We start from the raw sequence: 25,738 nt of genomic DNA on the forward strand, positions 1-25,738 counted from the left end.
TTACGTTCAATATCTAACATTTTGAGAAGGTCGGAAATGTTGAGCGCAGGAATGCTTACTTGAAACTCCGTTTATCTATGGTCTAGTTCGATATCAGTACGTTTATCTTTGTTACTATAATAAGAGACCTAATCTAATATTGTAGATTGGTCATGGCGTGACCATCTAATTTGTAAGATCTTACGTGTAAGTTATATCACAAGTTATATCACTAACTCGTCCCATCGTGACATTCGGCAATATGATGTCTAGCACATCTGAAGAAGACATTTGGGTGAGAAGAGTGTGATGTACTTGATACAAAAAGCAAGAGGTTACATAGAGCGACTACGCCTCCACGACAGAGCCATACCATTTTGATCGACCGTTCCAGCGTTCACCGTCTCTAACCTTCCCCAAGTGTTCCATATGAAATGTAAATCTTCTGATTAATTATTTGGTCGACTTCAACGATCATATGGCTACAAATTAATACAATTACATCACCATTGTTCGGCCATGCATATAAGGTCACCTATGTAATCTCTTGCACTTCAGGTTATACATATTGTTCTCTTCCCAGACCAAATGTGTTCTTAAAGAGCCCTGGACAGTATATTGCCGACTGTCACGTAGAACGATTCACTATAGGCAATAATGTGAATTTTATGTAAGATCTTAGAGATTAGGTATTGACATCATGAAAAATCTACAATTTTGGGATTAGGTGTGTTATTCCAGTGGCAACGATAAATACAATTAGTACCGACTAAGTCGATAATTCTACACGCTCCTTAGACTTTTATAAATTAAATATACAAGCGAATTGATCAGTCCTTCTTTTTTATCAACATACATATACATTGTGAAGCTCATAATATGAAAGCTGACAATTCTCTAGTTCTTATTACAACCACATGTATTACATGTATTACAACTACATGTATTTATCCGAGTGCACTCAAGGATTTATTTTATTTTTCTAGATCGTCGGTTTACTTCAGAGGTCGATTTTCATTATACAATTATTATTATCATGGTTGAGCCCTTTTACTAGGTGTCCACTTCTTTCCTATTTTTTTGTAAATAAATGTTATCCTTAAGATTACGAATTTTATGTTTAAGACAATAACTTGTGTTACATTTAAATTAACATCTCAGACTCGTTTTATCTTCACTATGCATATATGACTCATACATATTGATATTTCATTATCCTTTTCACTTAATTGAGACTTTCATGGCATCGATCCGAACTATGACTGCACGAACATTTATTCTAGTGTCATATCTTACTGCAATAATAAGTTATTTTTTCTTAATTATTTTCTATTTTATTTTTCTTACTAATTTGACGACACTTACATAGTTGTTTACTCTTGTTCTGTGTTCATAAACACGTTTATTAGACTATTTGCGTATTTCACACCTCGTTTACTTCTCTTCCCTTATTTTCTTCCTTTCCTTCTTTAAACTCAGTGCAACATTTTTCTCAATTACACAGAACCCAATATATTGTTATTATTCTCTTTCTCAAATATGGCAAATATAATACTAACATTATTGAAACTTGTGTATTATCTGTGAAGAAACCCGAAATGTTTTCCTCACAACACTTATGTACCCATAAGATGTCTGTGAATAATAATAGTAATAATAGTTCATTTGGTGTGACGGATTTACCAGTATTGATATTACGTAATTCCTTGAGCGTTTGATCGAACTTATTCCCACTGACGAACCGACCAGTACTTGTTCGCGAAGAAAATGTTATTTCACAGTGTTTTGTGTTTATCCATTTATCAGAGTGTATGGTGACAAATAGTCAGGAGCAACCTGACATTCTTTTACCAAACTGTTGTGGACAACATATATGGAGCATCACATGAATTTCACTCATGTCACTGAAGTAAACACGCTCAGCTTTCATAGTAATTTTCCTGTTTGTGTTAAATCTGGTTCAGTTAGGCAACTATCATAGTCTGCTTTCACCAAACATCATCAGTTAATAAAGTCATCTCAAAAGCAGAGTTCATGAGTGGCTTAGTGTTACACAGTGATTGATGTATATCGTTCTATAGAATAAGCATCGAATAATTGTCTGAAATTGTTCTTTCTGGCTAGTAGTCTCTAGCAAGGTTGTTTTCTACAGAATGGGGTTGCTGATCAAATGCTCAACACTCCTCCTTTACCCGATATTGAGACCGGCAGTAACACTAGAAGGGTTACAAGTGGATCGTTCGTGCACAGCCCGGATTGGGACACCACGGATAGTCGTTGAACAATCAACTGAATGGAACGCATCATTATACACTAACTTCCTTGACTATGAGAAAGCATTTGACAGGGTGGGTAGAAGAATGATATAAAACCTTTGACATAATGGTATACTTGAGAAAATCGTCAATATTATATGGAATTCATACGACGGACTACGCTATAAAGTCGTGCATGGCCGGTCATAAGAAGCTCAAAATGTCTTAAATCCTTGTGAGTTGCTCATTGTTTTATTTTTCTTACCCTGAAAATTTTACAATCTTATACTACTTCATATCCTTTGATTTGCTATTAGTCCTTACCAACTTTAAACCACATATAATCAGACCTGTTTGTTTACTTTTGCCATTAGTTATCTTCATAACAGTGTAATATACCAAATGCATGTCTAACCTATAATACAAATGCTTCAGCCATCTAATTTGCTTGTAACACGGAAATAGAAGAGATAGTTCATTCCAACCATGGGCTTTAATTTAAGCAATATTCATTCTTACCACAAACGTAAGAAGGTTTACCATTACAAAAGGAGGGAGGGTGGGGTTACTGAACAGCAAACGTGATGGTGGGGAGATAACTTCAGTTCACCTATGTCTGTAGGGCAGAACATTTTGTTTAAAAACGGCTCCTTATGGTCTAGTGGAATGTCACGAACCAATGGTATTGATGCAAAATTCCTCATTAAATAGTGTTTGGAACGTTGAATTGGTTTCACTTCCTACACAGTAATACTGTTATAAGCCAACTAGACAATTCACTAAAAACGAAGCCTACTAAAGACCGCATAAAATCTTAAAAAGGGCTCCAATAGCTTTGACAAAAAAAGAGACGGTTATTTGTGAATCATAATACTGTTTGTTAGCCCTATATTTTATAACCACACATAATCCCATACTCTCAGCTTCTTTCACAACCGCCTCCATTTGTCAATTGTTCATCCACTCATGCCTTGTTTACACTTATTTTCTCTAACATATTAGAATGCTCTTGCTTAACAAATACCTTAATAAAAGAGAATTAGACTGAGTAGTCATACCTTAACTATTGCTTCATGAACGTTTTCTGCTCCGCTTTTCGTCCTTTCTTTTTCTTGTACTCCTTTTCAGCCCCATTGCGTTATGCCAACGAAACCGATATGGAACGAGTGACTTCGTCCTGAACCATCATAAAAGTCTCAGATATTCCAGAGCGATATAAGGCTGCGGTTCTTGGACGCCCTTAACTTTACATGGACCTATTCTCGACCACCAGTTGTATGCTAGTGAACGGCTTGTGCTCCTCCATGAGGGGTAACGGGCGTAAGTCATACACACACGAATTCGTCGGAAAGCTAAGCAACTTCTACGGAACATTTGTAAGTTTAATTCGTGCAGAAACTCGGGACGGTAAGCATTACCCTAGGTATTAGACATGAGAACAGAGAACTTTGGGACGATTGAGTTACATCTGTTTCGTAATGCATCCGCAATAGGTTATAATGAAGTGGTCTACTCGTGAAACATCTTCAAGCAGAAACCTCCGGACAGTGTTTCGCTCTATTATAAGGTTAAAGGTTGCGCTTATAAAACCTGCAGCTGTGCCTAGATTGGGATTAACAGCCGGAATAGGTGGGTTTTTGAGTAGAAATCTTCCGCACAAATTTGATAGGACTCACTTCTGAACGGATTCTAAGATAGTCCGGTAGTACGCGTGAAATACGGAGAGCAAGTATTGCACATTTGTGGCCAATAGTCTGGACGCTATCCGCCAGTTAACGTTTGTGAGCCAGTGAGAACACGTTAGATACATTGAAAATCCTACCGACTGTACGCCATGAGTTAAACGGAGGGAATCAGATCTAAAAACATGAACTGAAGGTCCTTCTTAAGGGATGGAGAGTTTGAAAAAATACTGAGGCTTATCTGGAAAACGTCTCCTGAAAATGTCGAATTTAAGAAAGTTCACATAATCAACACATGCACGGTAAAACATAACTTTAGTCGGCTTCTGTTATAGCACTCGAATTGGATAAAACCGATTGAAGCTGTATCATGGCTCATGAGATATGTGATATATATATACCCATCAAACGCTGCCACAACTAAGGCAAGCCCTTAAGCGTAGACTGTCTGACGTTTGATGAATTAGACGTGCCCAAACGTAATGTACTAGTCTTAATTTAAAAGAAAACGGATGGAGAAGCTGTGGAAACCTTATCTTCTGGATAGATTCGAATAAAAGCAAACTGTACGTTAGTTTTATAGGTGTACAGGCGTACTGTTGTAAGTTCTGTGCTTCCGAACGACACAGAGTAGTTAACTAGGAGAGCCATGACTGAGTGTATTCACAGGTGTCTCTACGTAGCTGAAGGGAGTTTGCTGGCCATTGTAGCGGAAAAAATCGCTGAAAATCACTCCGCAATATTTTATTTAACAGTACTGTCATTTGTTTGTTTCTTCTCCTTGACTTGTATTCTAACCTTCTTTCACGGCTCTTGTTGACCACGCTTTTTATCGATGAACATGACTTTCTATATCTTGTTTTATTCGGAACATTCGAAATTGGCAGATTTTGAGATCAAGTAGGCACGTGTCATGACTATTGGCTGTGTTGCCTGATTACCCATCTCTATTTGTTTGTTCATATATTCATGGTAACTGATGAGTTAATGAGACGTGATATAGTGGTTCACGTTTAGATCTATGTGAAACCACTGGTTTCATTGTTCAAAGTACACTCATGTTTAGTAGTATGGCATATTTTCTCAATGTATGCTTTTAGTCTCTGTCTCAAAATGTTTCGAATTCCCTCGAAATATTTCAGCTACGTGAAGTCTTTTTTACTAAGCAGTCTACTAGCTTTCTTACCTGGCTCATCTTAACTTCGTAGCCATTTTATCATACTCTTTGATATAGGTTTAAAGAACAAACGTACTCTCTCAAAGTTAATTTACTTGAATGAGAATGGAAAGAATAAACTACCCAAACGAAGTAAAATCAGACTGTTTCTCATGTCGACCTCAATATGTGACTTTCGGCCTTTTGTAGGCCCACTTCTGGCGTAGGGGTACAATACGATTATGTAGAAAAGCGTGTGCAAGTAAATCTGGAGGAGACGGAAATAACTGGGTCATTTGGTCAACAGTTGTGTATGGAAATCAGATGCACTTACGTTTAAGTATGAAGGTTGTTGTCGACAATCAGCAATGACATGGGTTTAAGATCAATATATCGTGGTACTGATAGAGCAAGGTTTTCGTTGCATGAGATATCAATTGTATTATTATTATTATTATTATTCACAAACATCTTATGGGTACATAAGTGTTGTGAAGAAACCATTTCGGGTTTCTTCAAAAAATGCCATAATACACAATTTTCAATAATGTCAGCATTATACTTGCCATATTTAAAAAATTAGAGTAATAATAGTAGAATATTAATAATAATAAATCGGGTCTGTGTAATTGAGAAGAATATTGAATTGAGTTTAAAGAAGGAAATGGAGAAAATAAGGGAGACGTGAAATACGCAAACAGTTTACTGGCGTGTTTATGAGCATAAAATAAGAACAAACGACTATGTATATATCGTCAAATTAGTAACAAAAAATAATTAAGAAAAAGCAACTTATTATTGTAGTAAGATGTGACGCTAGAATAAATGTTTGTGCAGTCATAGTTTGGAGTGATGTGATGAAAGTCTCAATTAAGTGAAAAGGATAATGAAATATCAATATGTATGAGTCATATATGCATAGTGAAGATAAAACGAATCTGAGATGTTAATTTAAATGTAACACAAGTTATTGTCTTAATTACAAACTTCGTAATCTTAAGAATATTTATTTAGAGGGAAAGAAGAAAGAAAAGAAGTGAACACCTAGTGAAAAGTTTCATCCATGATAAGATTAATAATTGCGTAATGAATATCAACCTCAGAAGGAAACCAACAATTGAGAAAAATAAAATAAAAATCCTTTAATGCACTCGGATGAATACGTTTAGATTTATGTAATAGTATACAGAGTGAAACCGGATATTAGTATAAATATTTGTGCAATAATAATTAAGAATGGTGCTATGAAAGTCACAATTAATTTCAAAGGACAGTCAGGAATTAAATATGTTAAGAAGGATAAGAAGATATGAAAGGAATACCTAATGTGTCGGGGGAACAATAATGATATTAATAACAGTAATAATTATAGATATGAACATAAGCAGACTTCATATATTAAGATAAATAGAAATAAAACAAAATAGACGTGAAAAGATTTAAAGGTTTTATTTTGCTTTTCAGGCAATTAAATGGATGACGGACCTTGTTTGTATAAATCATTGTTGAATACATTGATATTCAATAGGTGAAATAATCCACTTTCGGAAAGAAAATCATCAAGGAGACTTTTGAACCGGGTTGTAGTTTCACTGCAACAGAGGTTCACTGGCAGTCTGTTCCACATCGTTGAGTAGCGAATAAGGAAAAAATTCTGACGTAAGTTTGTTTGGGCTCTTGGAATCGCTGGAATATTCTCCTTATTGCGTAGATTGTGGGATGATATCATAAGGTATGAAGGAGGGGATGCCGAAGAGTAGGAAATACCGTTAATAAGCCAGTAGATAAAGACAAGATTTAATTTGATACGTCGGATCCAAAGAGGTTCTAAGTTAAGTTGTTGACATCTTCGGTGATAGTCTTTGTTATCAGAATATCCCAGAACAGCTTTGGTGAACTTTCTTTGAACACCTTCAATTTTAATCAGGTCATTATGTCTGCAATTACTGTAAACTAAAATACCATATTCAAGAATGGGTAAGATACATTTTCTGTATAATAACAATCTCGATTCGATATTCTTAAAGTTTAGCATTATCAATCCGATCAGCTTTCTAGCTTCGGATACTTGAGATATAATGTGCTCAGAAAAGTTCAGACTGTTGCTATATCTTAAACCCAGGTCACGAACAGTGTCGAGAGGTTTGAATGTATGTGTGTGTACAGTCAGATTTAAGTTAAGGCAGCGACCAATGTGAATAAATCCACTGTTGTCAACATTAAGTGGCAAATTCCACGAAACAGTCCATTCGTACAACTTGTTTATTTCCTCTTGGATTACCGCTGAAATATAGCTTCCTTTAGTGGGAGAAGAGAATGAATAAACTACTTTCAGGTCATCAGCAAAAAGGAAAGGCTTACCATACTGAAAAAGGGAACACACGTCATTGATAAAAAGGAGAAAGAGTTATGGACCAACCACACTTCCTTGTATAACCCCACTGATTACATTCACAGGTTTAGAGTAGCAAGATCCAAAGCGAACGATTTGGCTACGTTCTTCTGAAAGAGATTTGAGCCAAGATAAAAGGGGATTCTGTGTGCCAAATGAAGAGAGTTTTAAAAGAAGTTTGTGTGAGACACTGTCGAAAGCCTTACTAAAATCGAAGTAAAGAATTATCACTGACTGACCAACATCTCTTTTCTGGGTAATTTGATCAAAAAACTCCAGGTGCGATGTGAAACATGAGCGTTTAGTCATAAACCCGTGTTGGGATGGGCTGATCAGACTAGCCGAAAGTAAAAATGATAATAGCTGTTTGTGGATGATTTTTTCCATGGTTCTTGAGAGCACGGATGTCAAATTAATTGTATGATTCACATTGGGCATTATCGACCCTGGTTAACCTCAAAAAAATTTCAAAATTCACCGATTGAGAGTGAGGATGTAAAGAGCCACACTAATTCTTGCTCTAGCTTTTTAGTCATGACGAAACAGGGATACGCTCGATATGGTCAGTTCCTGGCTAGTAAACTAAGAGGATGTTCATGTTTTGTTTGTCCGTAAAATTAGTTCTAATCCTGTCGTTATTTTGCGTAGTTCATCCATCTTTTCAGGTGGACTAGATTTATGAAGCATGGACAAATGACTTGTATTTAATAAACTTTGCAAAGGACTCCTTGTTTCATGTAATTTGTTGATGAAGATGCAGTGTTGAAACTCCTTACAGTTGTTCATTCATATCGGATCTAGATTTATAAGGCATGTTGCTCCATTTCGTTGAGTTGTTCTGTTCCGGGTTACGTTGGTCTTGATTGAAGTTAAACAATACCTGAACGTTTTCATATTATTAATTAATGAGAACAAATTGTGGACTTCCTGTGACATATTATTTGTGGAAAGGATGTATCCTATGGTTATTGGAAATAAACCTTGAATTCCTTGTAAAATCATTGGTTCTCCGTACTCTTACCAGTTTGAAGAATAGGTTTTAGAAACGTGTTACGAGGTGCAAGAATTTTTGTCCACGTATCAACCACATAAGATCTTTAAATTACTAAGCCCAAAATCGACCTATAGATAGACTTTAGGTTGAGCAGCTCCCGTTCCCTTACTATTTTTCATCTCGCAGTTCGCCAGTTCCCACTATCCCAGGTTCCACTGTCAAAAAACTGATTGGGTGCATATGAATGCAAATAAATATCCAACATTTATATGTCAAGAATACCTAAGTGGTGGGAGCCTCTACTTATGATAAATAGAGGGTTGACTTAGTTCATTGATGTCTAGCAACCGGATTATTCCTTGAAAAGTTGAATCACTTCACAAACCTCAACATCTTTGAGATCGGAAAAACATTTTAGGAACTCCGAACTCTAAGAGTCATAAAGTATGTCTTCCGGACCAGTCAACTGCAGAGTCCCTCGAATAACACCCCTTTCAAAGCAGCACTTCTTGAGATCCTTAGTTTAGAGGCATTGGAAGTACGAGGTATTCAGCAGTACAAACACATTGCTCACAGATTTAAGGAGACTATTCACAGAAGCACATACTCCATTAGTTTAACCCCAGGAATTACTACCCAAAGTTTCTTTTGATCAGAATGTAAGGTTTGGTTAACGTAAACGAATCACAAAAACCTTATAGGTCTGATCTTCAGAAAATTGAGTGCTATCTGGCTGATAGTGGAGTTCTTCAGAGTGCTGCAGAATGTAGTCTTGTGATCGGTGCAGTTGCTCTGTCACGTAAATAATCCTACTAGTGCTGTGTCGTCATTGTTTGTGTCATATGCTCCTAACACAAGACAAAAAACTGTCCAGAGCTTCATGAAAAAATGCAGAAGTCTGTAAAGCGGTCTAGAATTCGGTGACTGGTATTGAGTTTTTTCAAGTGCATTATGATGGACATTGACCATCAAGGTACAGATACATACACAGTCAGCAATGCTGATCTACTCACTGTTCAGAAAACTAGTGACCTGGGAGTCATTATCAGTCAGGGATTAGAAACCACAGAATTATCGTATGATGGCTGATAAAAGTTTTCAGATGCATTCGAACGCCAAGTATCTACAAATCATCAGGACGTCAAAGAAGGTTTAAAGAGCCGCAACTAAATTGATTTTTGGAATCTTTGAGTCTCTTTATGTTGGGAGTAGAGATAAACTAAATATATTCCCGAACGTCAAATAGAAGGAACAGAGGTAACCTAACAATACTCTTCAAACTGCCTAATAATAGGTTTACATCTGACAAGCTCCCCTTTTTCTTATTTCCCAGAACAGAAGACTAATGACGAAACGCCAAAATGTTCACAACATCAAAATCAGTCACTTATAAATTGGCTACCGACTTTCTCAGTAAATCACTAACCACTGGGATACAAGTGGTTAAGGCTATCTGACGATGGATTAAAAAGGTAAATCACATTGAGGATCCAAATCAAGAGGAGGAAAACAAGCTACCTAGCCACCTATCACTCTTGGTTTGCAGATGGATTTGAAAATCGCAGAGAACAGTCAATAATTCCCTCTTCACTGAAAAGTCGCATTTCAAAGAGCAAATACAGACCCAATTATTCCGATCGAAAGTTTCCCATATCTAATGCTGTCAACAAGTAACGTTCTTCTAAGTAATATGGAAGCCTATTGTTCTAGGAAACCACATTACACAGGGATAAGACTGATTTACTCAAAATTTCTGAAAATGCAAATTCACCAAAACAATTCACTTTTGAAAGCTGTTGCAATCAGGTTGCTATATCATCGAAAAGACCAGAAGCTGTATCTAAAAAGTTGGAAACAAAGGTAAAAAAACTATCTGGATTACACTAGATCATAATAAAAATATCAGATATTAGACATTGGAGATTGGTCTCAAGTGTAGCGGCCGTTACAGAATGTAGATGTACTCCGTCATTCGTATTCGTTATGTTGTCTCCTGACGTCTGGTATGTTTCATAGGTGTCTATGGCGAATAGTTATGTTTATTGTTCTGATTAATAACTCACACCAGGAAAGACATTTCGGCAACCATTCTTGGCCTATCAGTTCTTTAGGTGGTGGCTAGATGAGTTTGTGATGTTAAGCAGCTCGACAAAGAAATACTTCTGGAATCGTCTTTTAGTTCAGTTAAAAATAGTGCTCGACGTTTTTTTGTCTTCCTACCAGCTCTATACCATCTACGTGTGATTATCCAAATCAAAAGCTACATACCACTTTAAACTCTCATTTTTTGGAAGTACTATTTCTTCACGTTTTTTATTCGTACAGTTTTCGTTCCGTTTTACTCATCAAGTGTTACTCTGTATGCCGTTGGTTAAAGTTGATCTATTTTTGGTCTTTTTTCAGGAGGGTTTGACTTTTCGTCTTTCTACTGAAGGGTTTTCTCTTTCATTTTTTGGTTGGCTTTACATATAGGTTCTCATATTTATAGCGTTAAAGATCCTTCCATAGTAATTGTTGTTGTAGGATAACATGAAACTTCCAGGTATAGGATGTAATGCGATAACTTCGATAGGTGGTTCCACAAAACACGTATTAGATAAATTCCTGCTACCTGCAAACTGTCATAGGCCACTATTTTGATAGCTGTCCAAAATACGTTGTTCCACAAAATCTATTTAAAATTCTGTCAAAACAATGGCTTCTTGATGATAAGGTAATGTCTCCAGAGGGCCTCTTGTTTGTCTGCTGTAAGCTTCTAGGCCTGATAACACCCTTTATTGTGGGTTCGTCTCTTTTTAACAATAGGCGGCGGACCTGCATCTTGAGACAACTTTGTTGCGTTTCTTCCCCTCATGACATGTGATTTTGCGAGATCCTGAAAAACTTTAATATCAATTGCCAGTTCAAGATATCTAATCCTAGTTAGCTAATCATTCCCAACAGTAAAATGACTAACCTAAGTCTTCGTGGCTGTGTGTTACACAATACTTTCTGCTCATGTGTTTACAGATGCGTAAACTACCAACTTAAATTTAAGTCTCCAACTTCTGTATTCACAGATCCAAAATAATGTGACTAAAGTCCTACAAAAATTATTTTTGCGCTTGTCTTTTTGTGTATTAGTTATAAGTATGTTTTGATGACGAAATTCAGTATTTACCTGTGTTCCTGATAACTTTACTGAAACTTGTAAAAATATTCTGCTCTCTGATAGAAACCGTTAAGTTATTATTATTAACCGCCCTGGAACTTAAGCGATGAAAATTATTTCATCGTAAACTGGTCACTGAGTATTTCCGTTGTAAAAACGATAAGGGTAAATATAAAGAAATGAAGCATATCTTAAGTAGGTTTGGTATAATATGGTTCTTAAACTTGAGTTTCACCCCACCCACCTTAAATTGTAGTGTTATATAGTGACAGTCGTACTATTTACAAACAAAATTTGCAATTCATAGTCGAGTACTTTTTCCTTGAGATTAAATATAAACCAAATCTCTGAATACGCGAAAAAAATAGAAGTTTAAAACGGAAGTTGAGTGCTTAGAAAAATAAACCATTGCTTCAGATTGAGTAAACAATTGATTTCAAAACAGTAAGTCCTGTGCTATCTATTTCGCCTAGTGACAAACATCTTTATTTATTTATTTTAACACAAAGATATTGGTACAAGAAGGCACCAAATACATATGCGCCACACAATTCTCATTTGATATGTGTAAGGGCTGTGATACTGCCCGTGTGCCCAGACCGAAGCAAGTGGTGTTCTTAGGGGGCCACACCCGGAGCCATGGGCCCGCAGGTCTGATCCACAAGGCAGTGGAGCAACATAAAGAGATGCCGTCCCATGGTAGCCGGTGACCGACGATTGTTTCATACACCATTTGTTCCCTCAGGATATTAGATCCCATGTGCACCATTGGTCTGGAATCAGGGTTTTCCGATTCCCCTATGTGAACTCTCCGTATCCACCAACCCGGTTAAAGCGCCGGACATTCGCTTTTTGTCCTCTCAATTCCGTAAACAACACCGTCGCCACGTGAAGGCAGTGAGTAGGACTTCCCTGGTAGAGGCTATATACGCGTGGCCATGTGAGAGCATTTCGAGAGGAAAAGCGAACTCTCCCCACTCTCGACGTACCAGGGCATTTGGGGGTGGTAAACATTTACTAATATAACAATATTCTGCAATTTACATGCTTTTGTTAATTGGGACGTAATCAATACACCATTACGTACATCTAAATATACACTTCCCTGACACTTCAGTTGAAGGCTAATACTATTGTGTATTATCCAAGGTTTTTCTGAAGACTGAAGTTTCTTGTTTTTTGTCCGGTTCCTACCATTATCCTATAGTAAAAAACCAGTGGTCATTTAATTTATAGTAGTTGTTGGTTAAGAAATCATTAGATTTTCATATTAGACATAAATTCAAGATGAAATAAATTTTAAAATATCAGATATCGAACTATTCCGTCTGCTTTTTATGTTCCTCTGTATGTATCTATAGTTCTCAAAAGTTTAAGTCGGGTGAACATTAACGGTCAGTCATAAGGTAGATCGTGGCACAAATTCAACAAAAATATAGGAGTTAAAGTAATGGTAGCACTATTGATGATGAGAAAGACTAAACATTGGATAATGCGGTTTGAAATAAAAAAGTGATTTTAAGGAAGAAAATAATATTGAAGCCCAGAAAAACTAAGGGAAAACTAAAAGCGAATACATTTTCACTGCTATGACCAATTTTAAGCTATGTTACCTAACATCCGCAACAACTGATTGCAGTCATTTCATGGACTCCAACTGGCTTATTGGTGTCGACCAAACAACTCAGTTCAACAATCAGTGTCATTAACAGTCAACTTGCAACCACTGGATCGCATGTCAGTTTGAACAGACATGTACTGCTGTCAACTCATACAAAACATGCTACTCTAAGTGTACATGAACTTGTACTTCGTTATCAAGTTACCTTACAAATTTAATTAGAAGTCGCCTTTAAAAGTTGATTCAGGTTCTTCGATGAGAACTTTAAACTGTGGATTACTCCATGGTTAGTTTTATATTGAATACATAAACGATCGTAAACTTACAGTGTGCATTGAATGTAATAATTGTCGCAGAAGTGAACTAACTCATCAGTAATTAATACGTTCGTTAACGAATAACAAGTATTGTATAGTTATGGGTTCTATCATTCTTGTTGCATAATTATGAGTTTATTTCCCATTAAACGATATGAATAATATTTTGTGTTTGTGTTTACTGGAACTTATTAGATTCCCTATCTTTTTGATTTTCAATAATTTTAGCCCGTAATTTTCAGAACAGTAAAGTTTAACAATGACCAAGTCAGATGCTTTAGAATCTGCGAAACAGATAGCTTGTAACTCAGCTATTTCTGATTGGCTTAAAGTGGTTAACATTAACTTTCTTAAAAAATTTTATCTACCAATATTTTGTTATTAGGATAATCAGATTATTGGACTTGGAAGTGGCACAACAATCAAATACGCTGTTGAGTATATTGGTAATTTTGATCAAATATAAATTAATCTGAAATTGCTCTATTTTTTAGCTGACAAAGTGAAAAAAGAAAACCTACAGATTCAGTGTATACCAACTTCATTTCAGGTATGCCATTAATACATGGGATTTACACATTTGTATCTTAATAATTTTCTGGTTCTATTTCGGTCTCGGTAAGTTGTTAACTAATGTATGGTCGTTCGGAATTTGTTCGATTCGATATTATATAGTAACATATTAAAAACCAAGGCAATGAATAGTTGAACCTCGAGTCTATAAAAAATACTGAAAACATAAGTCATTTTTTTAAACTCTTAGGGATCGAATTCAGATTACTGAGGTGCAGACACATCCAGCTAACATGTCTCAAATGAGATGAGGTGCGCGTCCTAGATTTTACTGTTAGCTGCAATCCATTCATTCTAAATACGATTCATAAGGTTTATGTTTTTCAAAGCATATGATTATATGATAAAACTATTCATTATCTTATTTGAAAAATCAGTTGTCTTTTACAGGCCAGACAACTTCTGATCAACCATAAATTGCCAGTGACAGACCTTGATGTATGTGAACAGGTAAAATATCTTGTTTCATTTATATCTAGCTTCTTTATTCAAAAAATTAGATTGATGTAACTTTTGACGGGGCAGATGAAGTAGATGAACATCTTCATTTAATCAAAGGCGGCGGTGGCTGTTTACTCCAGGAAAAAATTGTCGCTTCTTGTACTAAAGATTTTATAGCTATTGTCGATGAACGGCAAGTTTACCTACTTAATATATATGCTCTAACTTAAATTATAAGTCGTTGAGTTTTCCGTCTTAATTATCGATATATATATATATATATAGTGGGGTCGTAGACAAGTACTGCTAGGGCGTCCCATACTAGAACGGGGCAGTTGTCTACTGCTTCGTGATTTTCGATAGTTGTCCAGCTAAGTTCAGTTGTAGTTGTGGAGATTTTTTAATTCTATTGAGGTCACCAAACGATGTACGTTAGACAACCATTAAAAACCTAGAGGCGCAGAATGACCGTTCGGTCCTAATGCCTACCCACGACCCTGGGGTTGGGGATCGAACCCAGCATCAGTCTCTCACGTGGATGCTTAACCTGTGGACAACTGAGCTGGGATCCAATGATATACAAGTTCTTAACCTTAACCATAATATTCTGAAATATTTGATCGGATCTTGTCGATATTAAGTTTGTGGAAATTCAGTTTACAATGTTTATCTTCAGGCAATTAATATTTCAGAGGGATGTAAATAATAATTTCTCTTTCTTATATATTACAACTTTTGTGGATAATGTAGGAAACACTCAAAGAGACTAGGTTCATATTGGACTAAAGGCTTACCAATCGAGGTAGTTCCAATGGCTTTCAAACCGGTACAAACAAGAATACAGAAATTATTTGGTGGACAAGCGATTCTACGAGAAGCTGTTTCAAAGATGGTAAGTGTTTGTTTCTTTAGCCAGTTAGTCAAGTTACTCACCATCGGTGCTGATTTAGTTGGATCCCTTAGGTTTTCAAAAGACTAGGTTTCTTTGTTTTTTTTGCGCGGTTTTGCAACAGTAACAATTAAGTATAATAATCAATGTTTATAACGTAACAAGTCAGTCTTCAACTATCGACATCAGATGATCAGCCCACCGTATTATAAGATGATTGAAACTCAAATTGTATCATGGGACAACGGTTCGGTGGTCCTAATGGTTAAGTATTTACTTACAACCCTGGAGATCCTAGGTTCGAGCCCTAGTGGAGTCGTGAGTGTTGGAGAGTCCCATGATGAGATAAAGAAGCTGTCTAGCAATTCCTTCTAAGTGATGGCGCGATTAGGATCAGTCTGTGATGAATCTAACCAATCTCCATAAAAACTTTTCAACCCAGACTATTTTAGAACTTGTTATATCCGAGTGGAGATTAAGTTACAGGTAACTTCCGAGGACTATTCATGGACTGATATTCTTATTGTATAACTACTCAACAATTACACTATGTATATTTATATCCCTCTTATGACAAGCTTTATTTTGGCCTATAATTTATTATTGTACGATTTACGGTTCTTAAGTTATGTTCAGTTTACTAACTACTGCCTCCCACATTCACAGCCACTTTTTGGGCTTATTTGTGTACAATATTATTTCCTATTTTATGGTACGTTGCGGTTTGTCTGATTGATATATAAACCAAGTATGTCTGAAATAAATGATCTGCTCTGATTCGGAAGCTGGTATCTTGTTCTGGACTCAAGCGGAAGGGCTCGTAGGACATAGGACCAATAAGGACACTAAACTGCCCACACCGGTTGAACGTCATTGGTTGGCCTAGTGCGAAGATTCGTATAAGTCGTATTCGGATTGGTAGATAAGTCGTGTGATCGAAAAGTCAGACATCCAAGGTCATAACAATTGGCGACGGGGTGGAGAAAAGTTTTGAACCCTCAACTTCAAGGTCATAACAACTGGCGACGGGGATTTTGGCAACAAAGAAATAATAATAATACAAGTGGTGACTCAGATTTTGGAAATAAATTAGCTGTATAATTGCCGGTGATTTTTGGAGCTAATATTATTGGCAAAAAAAAAATGTCGATTTCTTTCGAACAGTTGCGGTTAATATTACAGCACCAGCAGAAGATGTTTGCCTTGCAACAAGAGCTATTTATAACAGTTTTGGGCAGACTTTGCATTCAAGCAGAAAATAAGAAATCTATGTATCATGCAGATAATGGTGCAGTAATGGACATTTCAGAAGCATATCCTGTGCAGGATTCAAATCCCTCTATACCAGAAGGGAAACGTAATATTGGTAACGTGTCCAGCTCAGAGCAAGAAAATATTGTGTTAAATGCACATGAAGTTGTGACAATACCAGATGATCAGAAGCCAGATCCTGTAGATGATGCCCAGAGTCCAGAATCAAATGAAACACTACTGGTACTGTCTAGCTGCGAAAATAAACGTCAGCTCGAACAAAATTGTGGTCCACGTGCTATTAGTCGAAAAAGCTATGGTGACTCGTATTCAGAAAATAACTGGAGCAACACGATGAACCAAATTGTACCAGATGTTACTCAAAATCACCGGAAGACAGAATTTTATATTGAGTCAACCTATCCCATTTCTAATGACAGTGTGCCAGATATTGATTCTCAGAATAATGCATATGATTTTGATGAAACTTCTTATAACAATGAGGGAAATATGTCAGCTGAGTCGAATGATGGCCAAAAATCTAATTTAATTCTGTTAGACGTTGACTTTCTTAATGACTCGTTATCTGCTAACGAGATTCATAGTGAATTTGAAAATAATGAACTCAGATCAAAGGTCGTTCATCATCATCTAGTCATTTTTAGTGGATTCTCCAGTCAATACAAGAAACATGGTTTAAATAAAGTCCTACTAGTTGTAATTTGGAGCCATAAGGACCCAACATTATTTCGAGGAGGAGGAGAATGTCGAGGAATTTAAAGTCACATAATTCTTTTTTTTAATCAGAATCTAAAGTTGGAATTTTCAAAAAAAAAAAAAGGGGGAGGTGTTATATCCGAGTGGAGATTAAGTTACAGGTAACTTCCGAGGACTATTCATGGACTGATATTCTTATTGTATAACTACTCAACAATTACACTATGTATATTTATATCCCTCTTATGACAAGCTTTATTTTGGCCTATAATTTATTATTGTACGATTTACGGTTCTTAAGTTATGTTCAGTTTACTAACTACTGCCTCCCACATTCACAGCCACTTTTTGGGCTTATTTGTGTACAATATTATTTCCTATTTTATGGTACGTTGCGGTTTGTCTGATTGATATATAAACCAAGTATGTCTGAAATAAATGATCTGCTCTGATTCGGAAGCTGGTATCTTGTTCTGGACTCAAGTGGAAGGGCTCGTAGGACATAGGACCAATAAGGACACTAAACTGCCCACACCGGTTGAACGTCATTGGTTGGCCTAGTGCGAAGATTCGTATAAGTCGTATTCGGATTGGTAGATAAGTCGTGTGATCGAAAAGTCAGACATCCAAGGTCATAACAATTGGCGACGGGGATTTTGGCAAAAACAAAATAATTGGGAGACGCAAGGTCATAACAGAACTATTCTATGTTGAGCTTAGTTTTCATTACAGACTGATATTAGTTAAAAGAATATTGGAACTTTAAGAATTTATGAACAGCTGCTTATCCCAGGTTCCGGATTCGTTAAAAATACCATAAACCTGACACTGGGTTATCAAATATGTTAATGGCTATAAAATCTTAGACCACTAAGTTTGAATCCATTGTGTTAAGACGGGAAAAATAAGTTTCAATTCAGTGTGGTATTTATTCAGGATAAAACTCAGTATTCTCTGTATTAATTTCAAGCATAACATTCTGATTATCTTTAATTATGTATAACAGTAAAATCCATTTATAAATGAGTATATCACTATTTCTCATTTGAACTTCAAAAAAGTCCTTTTTGAAGTTAGTCGTTAGTATAGGCACCTGATTATTTTTGATCATTTTAGCTGTGTAGAATGTACAGTGTATCAGAGTATATCGAATTAAGGTGTTTATATTTCAATTCACTTACTGAATGTAATCAAAAGCTTTCATTTTAATTACTACCTACTAGCTACTGCGTATCGGATTCGAACCTCACTCCATCTACTTCGGTTTGAATAACCAGTATTATTAAACATCACACTTAGAGTGTGATGAATAAATTTATTTAATATATTGTTATTCGGTAAATAAAGAAGGAACGAATCGAGCGAAGAGATTTATTTTCAATTAGTTTTTCATCATCCTCTTCCAATTACTCAATCTTAATTTAAATGTCACTATGTAATTGTTACGTAACGTATCCACTGGATGAGTATTATATCATTATTGCAAATCATATATATATATATATATGAATGCAAAGGTTAGGTTTGTGAACATGGATTGCGATGGCTTCCGCAATGTGCAAAAGGTGCACTCGTGAAACATGTGACAAATTTGATGGGACATGGTAGATAACCTTAAAAGCTTTATTCAATTCAACTTGATGACCTGTGTCAACCAAGTGAGAGAGAGATAATAGAGCTTTTAATCACTTTTACCTGTTCTTTGCTTAACCACGATGGATGATGCTCTGTAATATGATGACGAACTTGCCGAATTGTACGCCCTATATAACTGGCTCCACAGGAGAGGCTGAACCGATAGATACACATGGATTTGGCGAATTCAGGCAGTCTGTCTTTATTGGTAATTCTTATTTTGGGGTGGTTGTATAAGATAGCATTTAATCTGACTGCATTAAATGGTTTTTGTACAGCTCTTCTTAGTTTCTAAGTCACGATTTCTTCAGTGATGTCGTTTATGAATTGTAATTTTATGAACAGTACTTTCTAGGGACGGTAGGTATCATAACTTACTTAGTATGAATGGGTACCCTATGAAATTCATCGACAAGCACATGATGGAGAAGAAAACAAGGGCAAATGATTAATCGTTTTACCTAGCTATTTTAAAGAAATTTATTGTTGTATGCATATATTTCAAAATATTTTAATTTATTTTATATTCTTGTATTCTCCTTTCATTAAATAATTATGACAGGGTCCAGTTGTAACAGATAATGGAAACTTTTTATTAGACTGGAAATTCGACACAAATAAACAATATTATTGGCCAGATGTAAATGTTCAACTGTCACAAATACCTGGTAAAATTTGTTTTCTAATTTAATTTTTACTTAGTTTGTCATTTTAGTAAAGTGAACTGCTCATTCCATTATCATATATTTTCATTATATAAGTTGATTCTGCTCGATTGGCTTTAAACCGCACTTTATATGTGAGGGTTGTGTTGCTACCCAGCTGTAGAAACTACAGTATTAAGTGAGATGGGACTCGAAACGTATGATAGGATGTCGAAAGAAATCTTGGCTAAATTCTGATCAGTTTTATTATATGTGTATGCCTTGCGGAATGCCCCTATATAGTCATTTTTCCCAAGTTACTGTAAAACAGATGAATTTGTGAATAACAGTGAAATTCAAAACGTGCACGAGATGCATATATGCCAACAAAGACTGATCAGAATTAAGTCAACAGTATCAACGAGATAATTTTAATGTTTCTAAACAATGACTGAAATAAAATATCTGTTGCATAAGTGGGTGGGACTCAGGTAGCCCAGTGGAGCAAAAGGTACTAGGTTCGAATCCCAGTGTGAACTTCGGTAACGAAGTGCAGGTAAATCCAGTTGTCGAGTCTCGAGTAGGACGAAATGCGCACTGGATTTTACAGTTAACCACAATTCTGTCTATTTTAAATAATAAACCGGTTAATTATGATGAATTTTCACTCTTTGGCTACAGCTTAGGATCAACCATATTTTGATGGAGTTTCGTTCTCTGAACTGAATGATTTGGTCGTGGAGCACTCAGGTCAATCAGCAATCAACAAACACATTGAAATCGATCTAATTTGTCAACCAATCAGGAAAATCAGGGACAAACATAGTGTGGTGTGTGCTACTTATACTGACATAAGTAGTATATGATGTTAGTCGTGAACAGAAGGTCTGGCAGCAGAGAGACAAGAGGATCGGACAGTAAATAATGGAAACAGAATGTAATTTGTATGAAAATGCAAGAACAATGAAGTCTGAGTCATTATGAGACAATTGATGGACATTTTGCAAATTAAGCATTTACTTTATGATTGTTAGATTTTATTAACAACTCCTGTAATTTTGTGTTAAACACATTCGATTGTCCCCACTGGTGTTTACCAAAGATCAAACCAATGAATGATAAAATCAAAACAATGTAAACAATGACAGGTTTAAAGTCAACAAGAACCAATCAACATTGAAGTCTACAGGACAAGCTGTGAGCTATATGTGGAGAAATTCGAACACTTCACTTCTACTTGATGATGTTCAGAAGAACGATGAAAGCTCCACGACCAAACCATTCAGCTCAGAGAACAAAGCTCTATCAAAATCATCCACCTGAGCTACAAATCTTCTCCACCATCTCATTATCAACCATAGCTGGCGCCTTTTCATGTTAAATAGAGTAAAGGATTTTCATTGGTGAATTCCACAATGACTGATCCCCATCTATTCTTGATTTGAACATGCTACTTTTTCATTGTCATGTTAATATCCTTATCTTTTCTGATTACCTTACTGTCCAATGATTTCTGTCTTGAATCATGCACCTAGTTCACCATAGGTGCCGTAAGTTGGCAAAAGCTAAGCGAGCTTTCTGAATCCGTGCTGAGATTTCGTCAGACACCAACCCATTAGGGCTGATCAGACTTCCAAGATAAGTGAAGTTGTCAACGCGTTCGACTACTTCACTCCCTATCCTTAGTTCAGGTGTTGACGCAGACCAGTCCTGAAGTAGCAGCTTGTATTTAGAGGGGGAGAAGTGCCGTGTAAGTAATAGTGAGGTTAGACGCAGGGTATTAGGGAATGATGGTAAATCAGTTGATGAGGTTGTGAATCTTCATCGACTGAGATGGTTGGGCTACGTGTTACGTATGCCCGAACACCGATTACCACGACGTCCAATGCTAACCGGTGTTCGGGATGGTTGGAAGAAATTTAGGGGCGGCCAAACCAAAACGTGGCATCAGTGCTAGAAGTCACTAACTTCTAATCTGAGCCATGTTGGTAGATGCAGACTACTTGGTTGGGGTCCGCGTGACTATCGTAACCAATGGTTGGGGACTCTTGGTGACATGGCTTGGAATCGATCACAATGGCATCGGTGTATACGCTCTCTGTCTTCCCTTAAACTAAGAGATTAAAATCGCTTCATATCTTTCTATGAACTAATTCTTTCTTCCTGTGCTATATCCTTATTGCAATGTTTCTTTTATATATTACCACTTCTGAATTAACTACTTTTATGAATCCGGTGTCCATCTTGTTGTGTTAATGAGGTATGGCAACTTGAACCGATGCATATATGTGCCTAGTCCTACGTTGTAGCTGACTGACTGACCTAGTTCACTGGTCCAATGAAATTGAGTACTCTGCTTCATCTAGAAACAGGATTAACAACATCCACCGACATGTTCTTTTTAGATGACAACTTCACACATGTTCTTGAATATTGACAGATCAAATAATCACTTTATATTCAAGATAAATTTCAGTTAGTGAATATTTTAATTATTAACCTACCTATACACTATTACTAAAATACAGTTTATTATTCAATAGAATTTCATAAGTTAGAAAGAATCAAACGTTTTATGTTCATTAATTCCTTATTCATCAAATATCATTAATATTTAACTACATTCCAATTTTATTATTATTATTATTAAGGTATTGTTGATACTGGCCTGTTTATCAATATGACAAGTAGAATTTATATTGGTAATTTGAATGGTACAGTGACTAAATTGGAAGGGAAATCATCTAATCAACATACGTTAAACAATATCAGTAATTTCTAATTGATTATATACACCTACCTACCTACCTATCTGCTATTGATTTACTTATCCTATTTTGCTCTACTTTCACTCAGGGTTTAAATTATTATCGTTATTATTTTGTTTTTGTATTGTTTTGTTGCTTTTTCATAAATACAAAGAAAAGTACTATCGTTGTATATTTTATTGTCATTCCACTTATAATATCTAGTTTCTATGTTACATAGTTGATAGTAATATCGACAAGAAACACTGATTGACCTAGGTCTCATGTTATTTGACATTTGACAGACATGGCGTACTTGCTATCTTCAGGTTAGGGTTTCAGATCCGCATCATCCAGTTTAATTGTTTGAGATGTTATCACTGATCAATTCAAGTCAAAATTCATATAAATTTGCTTATATTATCATCAAGTTCACCGGAGAGAAACAAATAAAACAACATGGAAATATTCAAAGCAAATTGGTAATTATTACAATGATTCAAGATAATATGTTCATTACTTCTAAAATGTTAAAGATTATTGATAGCATTGAAATTTATGTTAACGAGATCTCTAATTCATGAATACTGTCATTCATAGTCTATTGATTGTTAAGTTTAGGAATCTTAGGGTTTTGTTCAATTTTCAATTAGCAATTCAAACTGAATTAATCAATCCTGTTGAATAAGAAAAAGAGAATTCAGCGAAGAAAATTTTCTTTTCGACGTAATCATTCACTTAAGCTGTACATTCGTATATATGTAGCTATATGGGAAATGTATGTCTATAGGAGGATAGGAAAGATTATATCATAAATTGGTTAGAGACTAAATATCAAATGAGGTTACGTAATAATCAAGGGGTAAGGAAGAAAATCGTTTATGGGTCCAGGTAATAGGTTCAATTGACAGATATAAAGAAACGACAAACATAAATGGCATAATAATAATAATAATCAGGCAAACCTCTGTGAGGTAATAATAATAACTGATTAGAGACTAAAATTGTAAAACTATGATTTTAAAAAATCAATAATAATCAAATAAAAGTGAGGAAGAAAGGAGAAAAACCCGAAACATAGTGATAAAGGAAATTAGGGTCAAGGAACAATGAGAGATTGGACGGATCGTTTCTGATATTTTACAACCCGTTAAAAACCATATCAATACATGCAACTCTCTTGATTCCTTTGACTTTGTCGACTCAAATAGAAATATCAATATAAATGGTAGGAGAATGATCTCATTAGATGTCACTTCTCTTTTTACAAATGTCCCTCTCACAGAAACTATATGTTTTTTATGTGACTATATTGAAAACAATAACCTTAATGTGTATCCCAAAACATTATCTAAAAGAGTCACTTCTACGATGTACTGTCAACGTGCAATTTAGATTTAATGATGATTTCTATAAACAAACAGATGGACTTGCAATGGGTTCTCCATTGGCTGATTGTTTCATGGCCAATCTAGAAAATTCCGTACTTCGACCAATAATTGAAAGATTTCATTTATATAAGAGACAAATGTTTGATACATTTATTATTTGTGAAGAAGATATGAAGCTGACTGAAATTTTGAATAGTTTCAATAATTGTCACTCCTCAATTCAATTCACCTTAGAATCAGAGGCAAACGAGGAATTTCATTGTCTTGATGTCCGATTGGAAATAAGGGTGGATGGTTTTTTACAGGGGTATATATATAGGAAGTCAACCTGGAATTGGCAATGCACGAATTTCCACAGCTGGGTCCCACCGAGTAGGAAGAGGAACTTAATTCACTCTTTATCCTCAAGGGTCAGGCGAATATGTTCTACCTCGACACGCTATGTTTACTGATGTAGGAGGTTGAAAGCTAGAGAGACTGTTTTATCCTAATTCTAAGAGAAACAAAAACCCACATGGTGATGATTTCTCTATGGAATGAAGTCAGTTCATAATAATGATTACTCTCTGATTAGCCTGTTTAAATTCTTATGAATAAATAAGAGATTCCATTGATTTTTGTTAAACTCTTGTCATCAAAACTTGTATGGTTTGTTTGTGAATTGTTAAGAAACTTATTGGAATTAATAGCCAATACTAATTTTAACTACAAGTCAACCATAAAAAAACTGACATTACATTGTATCGAGAAAAACATATCAAATAACTAATTTATTAGTAATAAAACTATTTGAAATAGGTATGGCTATCAGTTTGGTTCACTCCTCCAGACCATGATTACATTTAGAAAGAAATAGATTGTAGTAGTGTCATGATGGACCATGTGATCAATTAGGTCTTACTGCATTAGTGCCAACTGGTTGATTGGAGTTCGATTTTCTATAAAATTCTATCTGATGTGTATGGTTAAGATTGGGACGACCAAACCCTGTGTTGGGATTTGTGTTTAGCCAGAGGGTACTTTGTGTATTAGGTGGGGTACGTAGACTAAACATGGATGGGGAGAGTTGAGAAAGAGAACGAAAGGAAATGTGGGCACGATGATCCAGCAGGCGCACAAATGCACTTACATTTAATAACAAAAGACAATCTGGAAACAGAAACTACATTCAGATAGTGTGAAGTTTCCAATGCACCACACCCTGGTACAAATAAATTAGTAGTACATGTTAGAAAATGTCAGTATGATTCCTATAAACAATTATCTAAGAAGCTTCTTGAAGTTTGTCTAATAATCATTGGACATGCATTGAAAACGGTTAGAAAGTGAACAGCATGATACTCCGCTTAATTCAAGTTATCATACTCATTTCCATTATGTTCCTTGATTTTTTCCGAATATCCTCATCCAGCTGTGCAGTATAGAAAGTAATATTATCTGCTTTTATTATCACAATGCTTTATGAACGTTTGTTTCCTTAGTTATTTATACATGTTTTCATCTAAATTCTCATTGTCATTCTATCACCGTTCAGAATAAATCTTGTTCACAATGAACCTATACTAAATAACGTCGGGAAAGAATCGGTTATACCTTCTTTTTTTTAACTTCTAGTCCTCCCATTGTAGCTCATTTTCTAACCATAGAGAAGAAAATAATTATGAAAGAGTTTAACGACATGCTAATGTTCCAATGAATTTATTATTTTATATATACCAACTATCAATTATTAACTTCCCATTTTGATTGAGAATGAGTATAGTAGAACCGACATTTTCTATTAAAATGTACACTAGAGGTAATGGCCTACATCAAATAATAAATCAAGCAGTTTCATTGTACCAATGATACATATTTACTTCTCTTCATAGGTAACTAATAAAGTATATACATAACGAGAATA

The 25,738-nt window shown here is 35.6% G+C and overlaps 1 protein-coding gene across 1 annotated transcript; it reads left to right on the forward strand.

The window, feature by feature from the left end:
- The first annotated feature begins 10,405 nt into the window (after positions 1 to 10,405).
- On the forward strand, positions 10,406 to 22,637 carry MS3_00008021 (uncharacterized protein). The gene is made up of 5 exons (XM_051216358.1): positions 10,406 to 10,461; positions 13,776 to 13,993; positions 14,042 to 15,453; positions 19,616 to 19,721; positions 22,349 to 22,637. Exons 3-5 carry the CDS (start codon positions 15,373 to 15,375, stop codon positions 22,477 to 22,479), a joined length of 318 nt encoding a protein of 105 aa, XP_051066938.1. The 5' UTR covers positions 10,406 to 10,461; positions 13,776 to 13,993; positions 14,042 to 15,372; the 3' UTR covers positions 22,480 to 22,637.
- Positions 22,638 to 25,738: the final 3,101 nt, after the last annotated feature.

The sequence above is a fragment of the Schistosoma haematobium genome, chromosome 4, assembly GCF_000699445.3.
Source record: "Schistosoma haematobium chromosome 4, whole genome shotgun sequence".
Lineage (NCBI taxonomy): Eukaryota > Metazoa > Platyhelminthes > Trematoda > Strigeidida > Schistosomatidae > Schistosoma > Schistosoma haematobium.

What these genes read in the sequence shown, in the direction of transcription:
- MS3_00008021 (XM_051216358.1), top strand. Translation starts at nt 15,373, where the DNA reads ATGGCTTTCAAACCGGTACAAACAAGAATACAGAAATTATTTGGTGGA. An exon ending in GAGAAGCTGTTTCAAAGATG is followed by an intron (nt 15,454 to 19,615) that starts GTAAGTGTTTGT and finishes TAATTATGACAG; the next exon opens with GGTCCAGTTGTAACAGATAA. An exon ending in TCAACTGTCACAAATACCTG is followed by an intron (nt 19,722 to 22,348) that starts GTAAAATTTGTT and finishes ATTATTATTAAG; the next exon opens with GTATTGTTGATACTGGCCTG.